The sequence below is a fragment of the Panthera onca genome, chromosome B4, assembly GCF_046562875.1.
Source record: "Panthera onca isolate mPanOnc1 chromosome B4, mPanOnc1 haplotype 2, whole genome shotgun sequence".
In the NCBI taxonomy this organism is placed as follows: Eukaryota; Metazoa; Chordata; class Mammalia; order Carnivora; family Felidae; genus Panthera; species Panthera onca.
In genome coordinates, this window is record NC_138345.1 from 42,236,402 (window position 1) to 42,252,826 (window position 16,425).

At 42.7% G+C, this 16,425-nt stretch overlaps 1 protein-coding gene across 2 annotated transcripts in view; it reads right to left on the reverse strand.

The window, feature by feature from the left end:
• NECAP1 (NECAP endocytosis associated 1) overlaps window positions 1-16,143 on the reverse strand; it is a 43,120-nt gene extending 26,977 nt beyond the window's left edge. Inside the window, exons 1-8 of one of the 2 annotated variants that reach the window (XM_060658489.3) lie at window positions 16,012-16,143; window positions 10,171-10,271; window positions 9,659-9,763; window positions 8,662-8,743; window positions 7,698-7,806; window positions 7,422-7,605; window positions 4,988-5,090; window positions 2,945-4,656 (exon numbers count right to left, since the gene is read on the reverse strand). In XM_060658489.3, coding sequence (XP_060514472.1) covers window positions 4,608-4,656; window positions 4,988-5,090; window positions 7,422-7,605; window positions 7,698-7,806; window positions 8,662-8,743; window positions 9,659-9,763; window positions 10,171-10,271; window positions 16,012-16,106 — 828 coding nt within the window. In that variant the 5' untranslated portion in view covers window positions 16,107-16,143 and the 3' untranslated portion in view covers window positions 2,945-4,607. Of the gene's footprint in view, window positions 1-2,944; window positions 4,657-4,987; window positions 5,091-7,421; window positions 7,606-7,697; window positions 7,807-8,661; window positions 8,744-9,658; window positions 9,764-10,170; window positions 10,272-16,011 lie in introns of those variants that run through there. The other variant, XM_078450122.1, reaches the window with a different exon arrangement.
• Window positions 16,144-16,425: the final 282 nt, after the last annotated feature.

Genomic DNA, 16,425 nt, shown 5'->3' on the forward strand with positions numbered 1-16,425 from the left:
TTCCCTCCCAAATCCATGGTCATAACCACGACTACACTTTACTACCCATTAGTCGTCTATTCTGATAGGATCAGGGGAAGGGTCATTAAAATTAATAAGTACATTCCTCATTCAAATATTTATTTATTAAAGTCTGAAGAAAGTATTATTCTGTACTTCATTTTCTGCCTACCTAAAGAGCTACCTTTCTACATTCTCAACAAATGCATCAAATGCATGGTTAGACTCCATAGATATGTCCCTTGACAGTCTTCATGTACGTCTTTCTTTTTAAACACCTTCCGTCACCAGGATGTATGAGCAGTATTTCCTACAGTTGCTGGAGTTGCTAGAGGGAGCTTGCCCTCTAGTGGCCCCATGCTGATATGCAGCCAGAGGTAGCATTCACAGAAAGGGCTTCAATGACATTCTTTCCTAGTATAGGTTCAGTGGCAGAACACATGTAAGGGAAAAGAAAATATTAAAAAGCAAGTAATCCACAATGGGTCTTAACGCATTATTGTGGGTTTTTTAATGTGTATTTACTTTGAGTGAGAGAGAAAGAGAGAGAGAGAGAGAGCATGAGGAGGGGCAGAGAGAGAGGGAGAGAGAGAATCCCACGCAGGACACGGAGCTCGATCTCACCAACTGTGAGACCATGACCTGAGCCAAAATCAAGAGTTGGACACTCAACCGACTGAGCCCCCCAGGCACCCCCCGCGTTACTGTGTTTTAATCGAGCTGATGACACTGTGCTTAGACTGAGTAGACCCATAAGGCAGAACAGGAGGGCACTGTGGACAATTACGTTACTCCTGGCTCAGATGTAGCCAATTCAACTATACCAGAGCTTTTTCAAAAAAACGAACTACCGCTCTACTTTGATATCTTTCAAAACGGGACTGAAAATGACAATAATGGCAAAATCTGAAATAAATGCCCAAAACAATCACAAGCCTATATGTAAGTCCCCCAGGGTTAAGGGACCTGAAAATCAAGATAACTCTCATTTTTCCTTTCTTTCTCAAGAGAATATGTGTGTGATTGATGGGGAGCTCTTGAGTAGGAGCTGTTGTTTGTTTTTTTTCTTCTTTTAAGTAGGCCTCACACCTAGCATCAACATGGGGCTTGAACTCAAAACCCTAAGATGAAATCAAGAGTCAGACGTTTAACCAACTGAGCCACCCCATTGCCCCAAGTGGGAGTTCTATAGTCACATACCGTATGTGTGTGTCATGCACAGTTAAGAGGCAATAACAGAAATGGTGTGTTTTTTTAAGCTACAAGATAACTAAAACATAACCAAAGTGCAATGTCATCTTAAGACAGTGATGGTCATCAAAATGAGACCGTAAATTACCAAGCGTAACCGCAGCTGTGCTTTATTTACAATACCATTTTCCTTTTCCCAGGTCACAGGGTTTATGTACCAAAGTAAAATTTTTCTTCGTCACTGCCTTTTTGATTCCCTCATAGTGATGGATTTTGGAGCACATAAATGAGATTTTCTGCAACTATGACAAAGCATACAAAGAACACTTACATCATGTAGCTAGGAACAACCCTGAGAATGAGTAAAAGAAGGAAAATACCCAACTTACTGATTTCTAATCCATCTTCACTGAAATCACTGTTAATTCGACAAGTATTTAATGAGCATCTACTATAACACAAAAGTATAGGGAAGTATGGTTTGTAGATAAAAATGAAGACATGGTCCTTATGTTCAAAGAGCTTAAAAACTAAATTCTAACTAATATTACAAACTAATATTAATTAGCATAATTAATATTACAAAGTAATGTTATTAGAGAATTTCAACAGCAACCTAAACAAAACAAAGGAGATCATTTTTCAGACTGAAAGAATAGGTGACATTTCATGAAGTATTATTCACGCCAGCTTTACGAAATGGGAAGGATTTCAATAGGCAGGAAGGTATTGTAGGCAGAGGGAATTTTAGCAAGCAGTCAATATTCAGGGTGCTAATGGCATTTGAAGAATGACTAGTATCCTGGTTTCAGGAGCATATTTTGAGTGAAAGGGAAAACAAGGCTGAGGATGAAATGGTACTTTGGCCTTTATGATCTAAGCAAAGGAAAATCATTAAAGACAATGAGTCAGGGAAGAAAGGGCGTGGGCAGGGCTTGATTTAGGAAGGTGATTCCGGTGGCAACAGGGAAGGTGAATTGGAGCTAGAGGAAAAGAAAAGAAAGCTAGAGGCAGGCCAACTGCCTAGAAGGTTATCAGGATGAAGTGGAGTAATACCAGTTCACACTACAACTGTGAAGGCAGATTCTAATGTATAACTGAGGGGGTTGAGCTAAAAACAAAACAAAACAAAAAAACCAAAAAGACTGTCCACTTTCTTCCCCAAACAAAACCTGAGGCTTATGATACACTTCTGTCAGTGACAGTGCCTCACAACCTCAGTAATGATAAGAAAGGCCATGGGTGGGAAAGACATCTAGGCCCTACTCTAGGAGGTACATGAGAATCTCTACAGAGAGCAGTGTGTTACTTTATTTAAAAAAGCAAGCACACGTATCATTCTGATTCACCTTCTGTGAAAAGCACTGAATGAGAACTCCAAGATCCTTCTGGCTTCCAAAGTCTATAACTCTGTCTTTAGTTCCATGTCTCACAGATTCCCCTCATTGATGCTGATTATAGTTCTGGGACGTGAGTGGTGGCCTCGATCGTGAAGATAATCTGAAGCAAAAGAAATGAACTGTACCAGCAAATGAATAATTAATATATACGATCTCTATAAGGAGTGGAGTGCTCTGTGGGTTTAGAACCATGAGTACCGAAGTCTAGCCTGAACTGCTGAATGAAACCCTATTTCTTGAAAAAGAGTAATAGATATAAAATGTCCATTTATTACCTACTGGCCCGTTTATATTGGGTCAGTTGAATTAAAAAGGCACTGAAATAGGCAAATTAAAGATAAAGGAGACACTACCTTTTTCCATATTTTTAATTACCATTATTGCACCAATACAGCATACGCTTTATATACATATATCTTAAATTTCATTTTCAGTTTTTCAGCAATTCAAATACATAATATATTATCATCTTGAGAATACAAAGAACACAACATGGAGGAAGATTGAGAAAATAGTTTCCCAGTAGTCAGTCACTAGTGATTCTATAGACTTTCCACTTAGTGTTTTCTATTGGAATTTTAAAAAGCCCTGCCATGGCTCTGTAAGAATAGAGCTGCCTGGAACAGGAGGCAATGAGAAAAAAATGGACCCAAAGTTAAAAAGAGTCAAGAAGGAAATCCAGGAGAGAGACTATATTTTGAAACTAAACACAAGCCTCCCAAAGTGTACACATCCAAAGAAGTGCTGAGGGAAGAAACGAGATCTTCCCATTTCACCCTCAAAATTGCTCATTAACAAACACAATTGATAGTGCCCATTCATTTGAGAAAGGGAACTGTCTTCACAGCACTGTAAAAGGAATGGTGGGGTAGAGGGAAGGGAAAGTGGTGGGAGAGCAACTTGCTTTCGAGATACCCTCTGTGATGGTTTAGCGAAGCGGTCACTCGGGCAGAACCTAGGACGGCTAGTGCCGTGGACTCTCCAGCTTCCTTCATAAGTGACAATGTATGTAATAGCAGCTTTCTATGAAAGGGCTAGATGCACTGAAAACTAAATGTTCACGCAAGGGGCCAGATACCCAGGCAGCAAGGCAATGTGGGTACTGAAAAAGAGTTACGTGCTTTTCAACCCGTCTGCTCTACAGATCAGGTTAAAAACTCTAAACCCTTCAACTCCAGGTCAAATAATGGGGCAAATACAAAGTAATGCCGCGCTTCAAATGCAGCCACCAGACGGAGCTGCAAGAAAGTCAACGCTTCTCTACAATAGGACTTGGAAAACACAGCCCCTCGAACCTCCTTCATCTAAGAGACACCCACTGATCAAAGATGTTGCACTATTCAACAAATAAAAGAACAGTGGAGGTGCCACCAACAAACCCTCTGAGCACAGGAGGAAACAATGTAAACACACGAGGGCGATGGAGCTGCCCCCCGCCCTGGATGTTCACTGGACAGGATAAGCCTGCAGGAGGGTCTATCTCAGAGACCCAGGAAACAGGTCTTTCTTCACACCTATCCCTGTCAAAACTCTGAATCTGTAAACACTGAGGTTGGTCAGTCCATTTGGAGGGTCGTAGGCTAGTGGGAAAGGAAATTTCAAGGTTTTTGTCTCCCCTGAAATTGCTCAATAGGGCTTCACAAAGAGGCACACAGGGTCATGAGATGATTCTGAAATAAGTTGAAGAATTGAAAAGAACAATTTTACAGATGTTAGAATTCACTTCTCCCTCAAAGAGATCTGGCCTTTGGGGCCCTGCATAGTCAGCCACAAGTATGAGAAGACCCACCACTCCCCTGCCTTAACAGTGAACAGGAGATGAGAGATTCTTCCTCGGCTGTACGCAAGTAACAACATAGGGGGGTGACGTGATCCAGCTTGAATGCAATGGAGGAGCTATGAAAAAGATTGTCCAGTAATTTTGGTTCTGGGAAGAGAAGGGGTTCCTAACTTCCCTCACAGATTGGTGCCCTCAAGGTCATTTTTTTTTTTCTTCAAGTCTGTCCTTAATGCTATTCAGAACTGGACCCAGTTGGATGGCTGTGGTGCCTGGTTTGGAACAGAGCTGCAAGACAGGAGAACAGAGAGAAAGCCAAAGGAATTAGGACAGCTACTCCATTCTTCACTTAATAGTTTCCAAGAAATCAATGCCCAGATTTTCTGAAACTATACCTCACAGAAATTCTACTTATCAAGGCTTGAAACATCCCAGCCAAACTTCACCCTACAGCTTTCTTCTCCCACCATCCCCAACACTAACTCTACTTCCTTACCTAAACTTCCTGCCTAAGACTCTATGATCTGGAAATGCCCTGCCTTCCCACATCAAGATTTCATTGGACGGTGACATTCCCTGTACCCTGCTTGACAGTATGCTGGTTTCACTATGCTCATACCTGGAAGCAGTGCTGAAGTCTCCCCACAAGTCATTGCTTGCAGACACTGGAGCTGGTGCTGGTGCCGGGACAGGAGCAGGAGCATCCAAATCTAAAAGGATATCTGAATAAAGGGCAGACGGAAGAAAAAGAAAAGGGGAAGCATAATAAAAATCTTAGAAATAAAAACCTACGCTTACACCAAAATCTATACACAAATGTTCCTTGCAGCTTTATCTGCAATAGCCAAAAACTGGATATGAGCCAGATGTTTCCCCGTGGGTGACGACGGTTAAACGCGCTATGGTACATCCATACCATGGAATACTACCCAGCAAGAAAGAGAAACAAACTGCTGATGTACACAGCTTGGATGAATCTCAAGGGAATTATGCTGAGCGGAAAAAGCCAATCCCCAAAGGTTATGTACTGTATGTTTCCACTTATATAACATTCACGAAGTGACAAAATTATAAAGATGGCAAACAGACTAGTGATCGCCAAGGGTTAGAGGAGGAGTGGGGCAGGACTCGGGGGGAGGTGTGGGTATAAAAGGATGATGTGAGGGACCCTTGCACTGAGGGAGCTGTTCTGTATCCTGACCGTGGTAACAGATCCAGGAACCTAACACGATCACAGTGCAGAGAACTAAACACACATATACACACGAATGAGAACACGTGTAGCTGGTGAAATCTACATAAGATCAGTAGACGGTATCAATGTCAATTTCCTGATTAAGCTGTTCCACTTCGGTTTTGCAAACGGTTACCATTTAGGGAAAATGGGTAAAGAGGACCCAGGATTTCTTTCTGTTATTTTTTACAACTGCGTGTGAACCTACAATCATCTTAAAATAAAAAGCTTCATTCAAAAAAATTAAAAATAAATCTTAGACATTATCCTCCCAGTGCCTTCTGGAGACACTTATGAAAAAAAGTAGGTTACAACCATTTTTATCTCAAAATTCCAGAAAGAAAAAGTTTACTCTTAGTCGTCAATTATATGAATAATCTCAGGAAAATTCCTTTTCACGTTCTAATGTTCTCACTCTTTCATTTTTTTTAATGTTTATTTTTTGAGAGAGCACACATATACATACGCATGTGAGAGAGGGGAAGGAGCAGACAGAGAGGGCTACAGAGGATCAAGGCAGGCTCTGCACTGACAGCAAAGAGCCTGACACAGGGCTCAAACACACAAACTATGAGATCACAACCTGAGCCGATGTCAAACCCAGGCACCCCTAATATTCTCATTCTTGAAATGGAACGAACTAGATCTATTCTTTTTTGCCATTAGATGGTACAGAAAAGTGAAAATGTATTCACGAACCCAGATGCTGTCTAACGGTCTCCCAGCTGCCCTAGCGAAGAAACAGGAAAAATGAAAACATCACGTTTACTGAGTGGCTGCTCTGCGCCACGGACAGTGCTAGGTGGCGTCAGGCCACCCCACCTTCACAATCTGGGTGTAGTTTTAAGTCTCCATTATGTAGATAAGGATATTAAGACAGAAAATGTAAATAATATTACCAAGTACACTCAGATATAAAATAGCAGAGCTCAGGGCGCCTGGGTGGCTCAGTCGGTTGAGCATCCAACTTCAGCTCAGGTCATGATCTCACGGTCTGTGGGTTCGAGCCCCGCGTCAGGCTCTGTGTCAGTCCAGAGCCTGGAGCCTGCTTTGGATTCTATGCCTCCTTCTCTCTCTGCCCCTCCCCCACGCAGGCTCTGTCTCTTTCAAAAAATGAATAAACGTTAAAAAAAAAAAAAAGCAGAGCTCTCACCAAAATCTGAGTGCATCTGACTCTCAGGCCTACTAGCATCTAACCAAGGTACAATGAAGGAAACAGTCTTTTTCTTAATAACCACTCATTTTCTTTTTTGGGGCGGGTGGGAGAATCTCAAGCAGGTTCCACACCCAGCTTGAAGCCTGATGCAGGGCTCAATCTCACAACTGTGAGATCAAGAGCTGAGCTGAAATCAAGAGTCAGATGCTTAATCAACAGAGCCACCCAGGTGCCCCAATATCCACTCATTTTCTGACAAAGAACCTACCAAATACCATGACTCTCGGTTCAATAGAAAAGCTTAAATCCCTTGCTAAAGGCTGTCAGAATCACCTTTCAGTACCAAGTGTCATTAATAGCAAAAACATCAATACTCTCCTTGGCAAACAGGGGTACGGTACCCAACTGAAACTTAAGATATGATGATTAAGATTGATGTGTAAGTGATGAATCACTAAATTCTACCCCTGAAATCATTATTACACCACATGTTAAACTTGGATTTAAGTAAAATTTAAAAATTAAAAAAAAAAAAAGAAAGAGAAGATAAGATGATTTCTCAAAGTTAAAAGTAACAGAGATGGAGCGCCTGGCTGGCTCAGAGGGTGCAATGTGCAACTCTTGTTCTCAGGGTCTTGAGTTCAAACTAACAGAGAGATTTACCTGCATCACTACCTCCATGGTTAGATTTTGGAATGGGTGGTGGAGTGACATGATTGCTGATGGCAACTGAGGAGGATGGTGGGGGGATAGTGACTTTGCCTCCAGGTGGGGGCGGGAGCAAGCTCAGGCCCCCAGTTCCTGCAGCCTTGGGCTTGGAAGCACCACCTTTCTTAGTTGTAATGTTCTATAAAAAAGAAAACAGAGAAGAAAGAGAAAGAAAAAGTCACAAGCTTATTATGGAAATTCAGGGAGCGGGAGGAAAGAAACCATACTCACCCCAATACTCAACTTGATGGTCTGTCCTTCCTTGAAGCCCAGATCCAACTTGGGACGAGTGTCCATTTCCTGAGATTCTCTGGAAATCTCAGATTCCTGCTTTACCCACCTTCAGTAAAAGAGTAAATTATCTCAATTTGGGACTACCTGAAAGCAGAGCTGACACACAAATTTGAGTGTAACTGGCTTATGTGAAACAGGACTCCAGAAAGCAGAGTGAAGGAACATGAAAAGTGAGGAAGGAAAAGAAGAAAAGCCAAAACAGGGCAACAGGGTTCAGTATCACCGAGGAGCCATTCAGAATGCATATTTAACTTGTCCCTCCAAAGGAGGGCATTTAGCTGCCAATTTCCACCCGCCATGGGTGAGGGCTGCCCCTGAGGGGACGTTAATTCCTCCGTCCTTCCGGGCTGCATCCCTGTGCCAACTGAGTGCACTTCCACAATTTCAGAGTTCTGAGGCAGAAAAGCAGACTTATGCCTGCCCTTGAAGTAGGAAGCTGACCATGCATGGCGCTGTCCACCACAGCTGTGGCAAAACTGAAGCAATGTCGTTGCAGGAGACATACAACACGTCAGCTACACAAAGCAACAAAACTGGCATGTAACTCCTCCTCTCTCACATACAGTCCTGCTCTTACTATATGCCTCCCTCGGCCACTGAAGAGAGCAAATGTCAATTCCTCCAGAGGCATAAGCAAAAGCATCATCTCAAAACACCGTACAAAGGACCAAAAACATATCCTGGGCTATAAGGAAAGGACAGAAGAGACACAAAGATGATGTAAGGAAACAGTGAATGGGAAGATTCAAATTCGTAACAAACTAGTTTATCAAATACAGAAACCAGCAGATAAAAGAGGTAGTATCCATTCAACTGAGGAGGAGCATTTCCAAAACCCTTTAGCTTGGTTAAGGGTTAACTTAGCCAAGGTTTAACTCGGTTAAGGACAAGAATCACTCACTTGAAATGATCTTGCAAGGAGACATTAAAGTCAAAGGCATCACCCCGATCTGTGAAGCCAATGCCAATGAAAGCACTACGCCCTGTGAAAAAGACAGGAATACTCACAACAGGAAGTGTCCCTTAGGGAAAATTCCACCCAATGAAAATTAACAGTTACCTTAACTAGATAAAGTCTGTGAATGTGAAACATTTCTCACAGCCCAGGGGTCCACACCCTACATATTGCCCAAGAGACAAATGCTGCCATACTTGTTTTTGTCAATAATGGGGCGCCTGGGTGGCTCAGTCAGTTGGGCGGCCGACTTCGGCTCGGGTCATGATCTCGCGGTCTGTGAGTTCGAGCCCCGCGTCGGGCTCTGTGCTGACCGCTCAGAGCCTGGAGCCTGTTTGGGATTCTGTGTCTCCCTCTCTCTCTGACCCTCCCCCGTTCATGCTCGCTCTCTCTCTGTCTCAAAAATAAATAAACGTTAAAAAAAATTTTTTTTTTAAATAATATTTTACTGGAACACAGCTATTCCCATTTGTTTACATATTATCTATAGCTGCTTTCATACCACATCAGCAGAACTGAGTAGCTACAATAGAGACCATTTGGCCTGCAATCTAAAATATTCACCATCTGTCTTTCCAGAAAGTTTGCCCACCTCTGATATAGACTATGGAGAAAAGATAGAAAATGCCCTAGACATAGATGATTTAAGACAGTCCCACCAAAACCCACCACAAACAATGAATGAGTGGGCAATATGTATGAATTCTTTGGTTGGATAGACATTTATTTATATCCACCTATTAATTATCATATCTTGAGCTTGTTTTTATTTATTACAAACAACATGTTAATCCTTGTCCTTTAGCAACCATAGTTAACTGTGGAGCAAGGGGTGGAAAAATTTAGTAAACTGAAGTTAAGATAAATGCAACTGAGACGCACTTTATTGAAAGGCATCACCTATTTTCCTAACCTCACCCATTCAAAATCCCAGATCCCTTACCAGTACCATCCTGGATCCGGATTACAAAGTAGCGGCTGGAATCTGTCACCGTCTCCACAGCAATACCAGGATATTGTTCTACTGGTGCCTGAGCAAAGAGCTCCCCTAACAGGTAAGAAAAGGACTTCCTTGAGCTAAAGAAGCAAAAATCTAAAACTCTAACAAATATTTCCACTCCAGTCTCCAACTTAAATGTATTTATAAAAGTTCACCAAAAAACGGGGTGCCTGGGTGGCTGAGTCGGTTAAGCATCTGACTCTTGATTTCGACTCAGGTCATGATCTCATGGTGTATGGGTTCAAGCCACGTGTTGGGCTCTACGCTGAAAACTCAGAGCCTGCTTGAGATTCTCTCTCTCTCCTCCCTCTGTGACCCTCCCCCTGCTCACTCTCTCACTCTCAAAATACATAAATAAACATTAAAAAAAAAAAAAAGAAGAAAAGAAAAAGGAAAAGAAAAGGCACACCAAACTAATACCCTTAATATCTTAGAGGGTCACCAGCACAGATTACCTGAAACTTTATCCTCAAGCTTGATATAAGCAATCTTCCCTTTTGAAGTGATTCGGAGGCGACCAGTCCAATCAGGCTGGTCTAATTTCCAGTCAGATGCCCTAGGACAGGAAAATAGGAAGCCTCAAGTCTATGGCTTTTATTACGAAAAACCTACACAGAATCATTTGCCGTATTTCTATTTCCCTTCTTGCTTATTCTACCTATTAAATAATTAACAAGAATAACTCATGATCCCTGCTGCCCAGATGCCTCATATGACATATAATCCAAAGCAAACAAAAGACAGTGTTACTTCTTAAGAATCCTGGAGTCTAATAAGGATCAATAAAAACATGTAAAAGTACAAATACAAGCAATTAAAACGAACTCTCATAATGGTACTATACTGCCACACTGCAGATGACATTTTATATAATAGTGTTTTACTGATCAAGTAATAACAGAGTCTACTGAATGAACTATACTGGGTAACAGAAGGCTTCCCAAATCCCTAAATGTATTATCATCTTTCACTGAATTCAACCAATACTTACAGAATGCATATTAAGTCACAGGCACTGTTCTAGGTGAATGAACAAAACAAAGACTCCTACCCTCGTGAGGTTTATATTCTAATAGAAAATAGACAATAAAAAATAAACACAATAAGTAAAATATCAGTATTTTACTGATCTCAGAAAATGGTAAGTACTAAAGCAGAAAGAAAATGAAGCAGAAAAGGGAAATCGGGAGGGTAGTGGGAGGGTAAACAGGTTGCAGCATTCAAGAGGGTAGTCAGGGGAGGCCTTATTAACAAGGTGAAATGAGGGGCACCTGGGTGGCTCAGTTGGTTGAGTGTCTGACTTCAGTTCAGGTCATGATCTCACAGCTCCTGAGTTCGAGCCCCGTGTCGGGCTCTGTGCTGACACCTCAGAGCCTGGAGCTGCTTCAGATTCTGTGTCTCCCTCTCTCTCTGCCCCAAACCCACGCGCATTCTGTCTCTGTCTCTCTCCAAAATAAATAAACATTAAAAAAAAAAATTTTTTTTTAAACAAGGTGAAATGTGGGCAAAAATGTGAAGGAAGCAAGAGAGTTACTCATGCAGATATTGGGGGGAGGGGGGGAGGAGCTCCAGGTTTGAAACAATTAGTGCAAAGGTGCTAAGGTGCGAGTGTACCTGGAAAGCTTGCCCTCAAAAAGAAAGCCACTGCAGCTGGAATAAAATAAGAGATGAGGTGGGGGTGAGGTAACAGAGGGGCAAATTGTATAGGCCTCGTACGAACTTTAGCTTTTACTGAGTGAAAAAGGAGCCAGTACCAGTTTTAAGCAGAGGTGAAACATGATCTTCCTTTGACTTTAAAAGGATTACCTTGTCTGTTGTACATAGAAGCAATGTAAATACTGAAGCAAGGGGATTATAGTTAAGAGACTACCACCGCAATCCAGGAGTCATGACGGTGACTAGGAAGGGACAGGAGCAGAAGCGGCTAGATTCTAGACACATTTAAAGCAAAGAAACGGGGTTTTCTAAAGGACTGAATGTGAGGTAGGAGGAGTCAAGGATGACTCTGAAGTTTTTCGCCTGAGCAAAGGAACTGCCAATAACTGAGACAGAAAGGCTATAGGTAGAGCATGTCTGAGAAGAAAGCTCAGGAGTTCAGTTTTGAATATGTTGAGTTGGAGACGTCAAATTGATTTCTCAAGTGAAGATACAGAGAAGGCATTTGAATATGAGCCAGGAGTTCAGGAAAAACATGTGGGCTAGAGATACAGATGTCCGTGGAAACATTACAAAACACTGAATACTTATAATCTGTGTGATACATGAATTTGAAGGAAATCTAAGACATTATTTAAATATGACCAATTTTACAAAGCTCTGAATTTGTGAGTTTGTTTTTGTCAGCGTGTGGAAAAGAGAGGGCAAAGTAAAAGTTATTAAGTAACTCATCATGGGGCACCTGGCTGGCTCAATCACTAGAGCATGTGACTTTTGATCTCGAGGTTGTGAGTTCAAGCCCCCTGTTGGGTACAGAGATTACATAAAAATAAAATCTCATAGCACCTTGGTGGCTCAGTCAGTTGAGCACCAGGCTCTAAATTTCAGCTGCATTCGTGATCTCGCAGTCACGAGATCAAACCCCGCATGGGGCTCCACACTGAGGGCAGAGCCTGCTTGGGATTCTCTCTCTCCCTCTGCCTCTATCCCATGCTCTCTCTCTTTTCGTCTCTCAAAAAGAATAAAAATTTTAAAAAAACAAAATCTTTGGGGCGCCTGGGTGGCTCAGTTGGCTAAGCATCCGACTTCAGCTCAGGTCACGATCTCGCGGTCCGTGAGTTTGAGCCCTGTGTCGGGCTCTGGGCTGACGGCTCAGAGCCTGGAGCCTGCTTCCGATTCTGTGTCTCCCTCTGTCTCTGACCCTCCCCCGTTCATGCTCTGTCTCTCTCTGTCTCAAAAATAAATAAACTTAAAAAAATAATAATTAAAAAGTAAATAAATAAAATAAAATCTTTAAATAAAAAACCTCATCCCTTAGAAACCTGAAGACTAATACTTGCAAGGCAGAAAGGTAACAATAAAATATATCTAAACAAGAAGCAAAGGTGGAAAGGACAAAAAAATGAAAATTAGCACAGGTTTTGAACAGGATTTATAAATCCTTGTCATGCCCTCATCTCTTAATGCAGTGCCTCAAGTACTTGAATCTGATCCACACTATAATGCTCTAAAGGTCCCTGAGTTTTCATTTTTTTTAAGGAGTCATTACTTATTCTACCATCACACCACGAGCTAAACACTGTGTACTGAATATATCAAAAACAAGCCTACTAGATGTGTTTCCTGGGACAGGTTCCTTGACTTATTTAAGATAAATATCTTGCGTGGCTAGTAGCCAATATTTAACAAATCCTCAGTAAGTGAATGGATATCCCCAGAAGCAATTTCCCTCAGCCCTGAGCCTTAGTTGCTTTCCCATTCCCAAGACCTAGCCTGAGGAACTCTTGGTTTCGCTGGACTTCTGAACTGACTTCACAAATTTTCATTGACGTTAGTAATAAACCCTTACAGCAACCATCTGGAATAGGCATGGAAAGCCTACCATCTCTGTCCGTCTTAATGAAGAATAGTAACACAGGAAGTAATGCCTAACTTCGAAGTCCAGCATTCTTCTCATCACATTAAAACAGACTACTGAGTTTACTAATGATTTAGCTGAGGGAAGGGCAGTGATGAATATAACAACAGTTTCATAGGTTGGGAAACCATTTTCTAATCATTTGTAACATTCTCATCGATCTAAATTGTCAGAGAAAGTCTGGGAAGCAACAGCTTACGCTACGTGAATCAAAGTCATTCATTCCCTCAATCTTACTAATCACTCAAAGTATTCCTCCTGCTTCCTAAAAATCCCAATTTTTCCTTTAAAGGCAGCCTAAAGAATAAGTCATGCTCATAATATAAAATGGGTTCTGTAAACAAGATTAGGCAGACAAAAGGCATAAAAGTAACATTTATCAAGTACCTATTATGTGCCAAGCATTATGCCTCTTCCTATGAAAATTAAGTGAAAGGATACTGCAAGGTAAGTAGTAGTATATCCATTTTTACAAATGAGGAAACTACAGTTCAAGAGAGGTGTGGGGCGCCTGGGTGGCTCAGTCAGTTGAGCGTCCGACTTCGGCTCAGGTCATGATCTCATGGTTTGTGAGTTCGAGCCCCGCGTCGGGCTCTGTGCTGACAGCTCAGAGCCTGGAGTCTGCTTCGGATTCTGTGTCTCTCTCTCTCTCTGCCCCTAACCCATTCACATTCCATCTCTGTCTCTCTCAAAAATAAATAAACATTAAAAAAATTAAAAAATAAAAAAAAATTAAAGAGTTAGGTGTCTTGCCAAGAGTAACCCAGCAAATAAATGGGAATCTCGATGCACACTTAGTTCAGCTCTCTTCACTCACTATACTAAGAGTGGCTAATGATAAAATGCCTCTTGAGGATAAGAAATGTCAATAATACGCATAGACAACACAGACAACAAGAAACAGAGGAAAATTAAGAAATTGTTTTGATGGCTCAGTGCAGTTAACTGACATACAGATAAAAGGCTGTGGATAAACTAGGAAGTGAAAGTCGAGAATGCAGGTGGGTGAGAGGAGGAAGGTCGTTGAAAAAGCTTAAAGTAGAAGAAAGAGAAGAGAACCCCACTGTATGATGTATCATACCCTTTCGGAAGTCTTAACTACTGAACAGTTCAATCACTGCTAATTTATGTGATGAAGTGTAATCTACTAATTTCTCCCACGTTTACAGAGTGCCCGCTATGTGCAGGACACTGTACTAGACCCTGGTACTATAAACTTAGAAAAGACCTCAAGTTGTTCACAGCTAGCCTGGAGAAACAGCAGACGGAACAATCAATTACAATACAGAAGGAAGAGCGCTAGGACAGAGATCAGCAGTGGTGCTACGGAGGCCCGCACAGAGCGTACCTAAGCCAGAATGGCAGGGTCACTTCTTTGGGAAGCCCAAAGCAGCAGATGTCCCTGCTGACTCACACACCACTACCAGTAACTACCCTCGAAAAGCACATAGATTCCTATTCGTGGTCGATTTGGGGCCTGACTGAAAAACTGGAATTAGGACCACCTCCGCCAAAATGTGCAACCCACAGTGTCTAGGGCACAGGTCAGCAAGCACGAAGAGAGTGATTCATGATGAATGAAACCCCAGTAAGGAGGCAAGCTAATGGCCACAGGAGGAGGACAAGAGCCAAAGCAATGATAAATGCCAAGAGGAAAATCATGATGGTGAGGTGGACGAGAGAGGGGTAAGAACAGTGCCTTGTATTTAATATGCTGCTTTACTGTTTCCTAAATTTTTTCACATTTCTTATATTATTTCACGTAACCCTCCAAAAACTTCTCTGAGGTACAGAACCAGAGCAGGTTTTCTGATCACTTTTTTTTTTTTCTATTTTACAGATGAGAAAACTGAGGCTTGCAGAGATTAAGAGATTTGTCCCAAATCACACAGCTGTTAAACTGTCAGGGTTCATACCCGTATTTTTGAATATGTTAACCCTGTTAACGTGTTAACTCCTTCCACTACATGACTTCATGACTGCCTACAGCATCCTCAGAACCTCACCCACACGCGATCACAAAGGTGGTTGGTTAGCCCTACAGAGAAAATGCTGCATTAACTTTGGAGAGAAAGGCTATGAGAGAGATTAAGAAGGGAGGAAAGGAAAATAGAAAATACCATGTAATCATCAAGAAAATGTACTGGAAAAAAACAAACAGAATGGACAACCACTGGAAAACCTACCATCATAACCTTTGCCACTAGCAAAAGAAGTGAAAGGAAAACCAAACGGCGGATCATGCTTGGTGGCAAGACTGGCACAAAAGATTAAATCGTATCACCTAGAGAGCGGCCGACACAATGATTACCCACCATTATGCACGGGGTACTGGAAATGTTTATGAGAGGCAGGGAGGTCAGGAGGGGGTACGACGAGGAGGAGAAACCGAAGGACGCAAGAAAGAACGAACCAAAGGTGACAGGCGATGGAGCAGGCACGACTGGATGGGTATGATGGGGAGCAGATGGGTAACCCAGAGGGGCCCAAGGGAGGAGGGGTGGGAAGACGCAGATGGTAAATTTTTTTAAGCGGCGGAAACCAGGCTGGCATGCCACAGTGGGAAAAGAACAGGAGGACGGGGCGAGAACAACCCTGGTGGGAGGCTAGCAAAGTGACAACTCAGAGGTGGCAGTGGCGGGGACTCGCAGCGTGCCACCTGAGGAAGACACTGTCATCCCCGACCCGGTATGCGTGTACTGCAGAGCCTCGGGGCTAGTACCTGTAACCGCGGTTGGAGGCCCGGGGAGGGATCCGGTAGACGCTAACGTCGGGCTTCACACACAGAACAGACTCGTACTCCAACTCCGCCGCCATCTTGGCTCTGCACTCCGCGCCACCGGGGGCGGGGCGTAGGAACGGGGGCGGGCATAGGAGGGGGTGGGAAGTTGGGCCAGGCGCAACTTCCGCTTACGCTACTTCCGCGCGAGTTTAGTTTGGTTTCTGAGATTAACCTCCGGTGGTGCGGGTTGGGGAAGCCATATTGAAAGCTGGAAACCGTGAAGCTGCGCAGTTCGCCATCTTGGGTAATGGCAAAACTTCCTTTCCAGGGCGCGGCGATTCGCGTTATGGAAATCTCCGTTTCGGAAAGGTGGTTGCGGTAATCGCCATCTTGCGGCTGGCAGGTGCCCGCAGT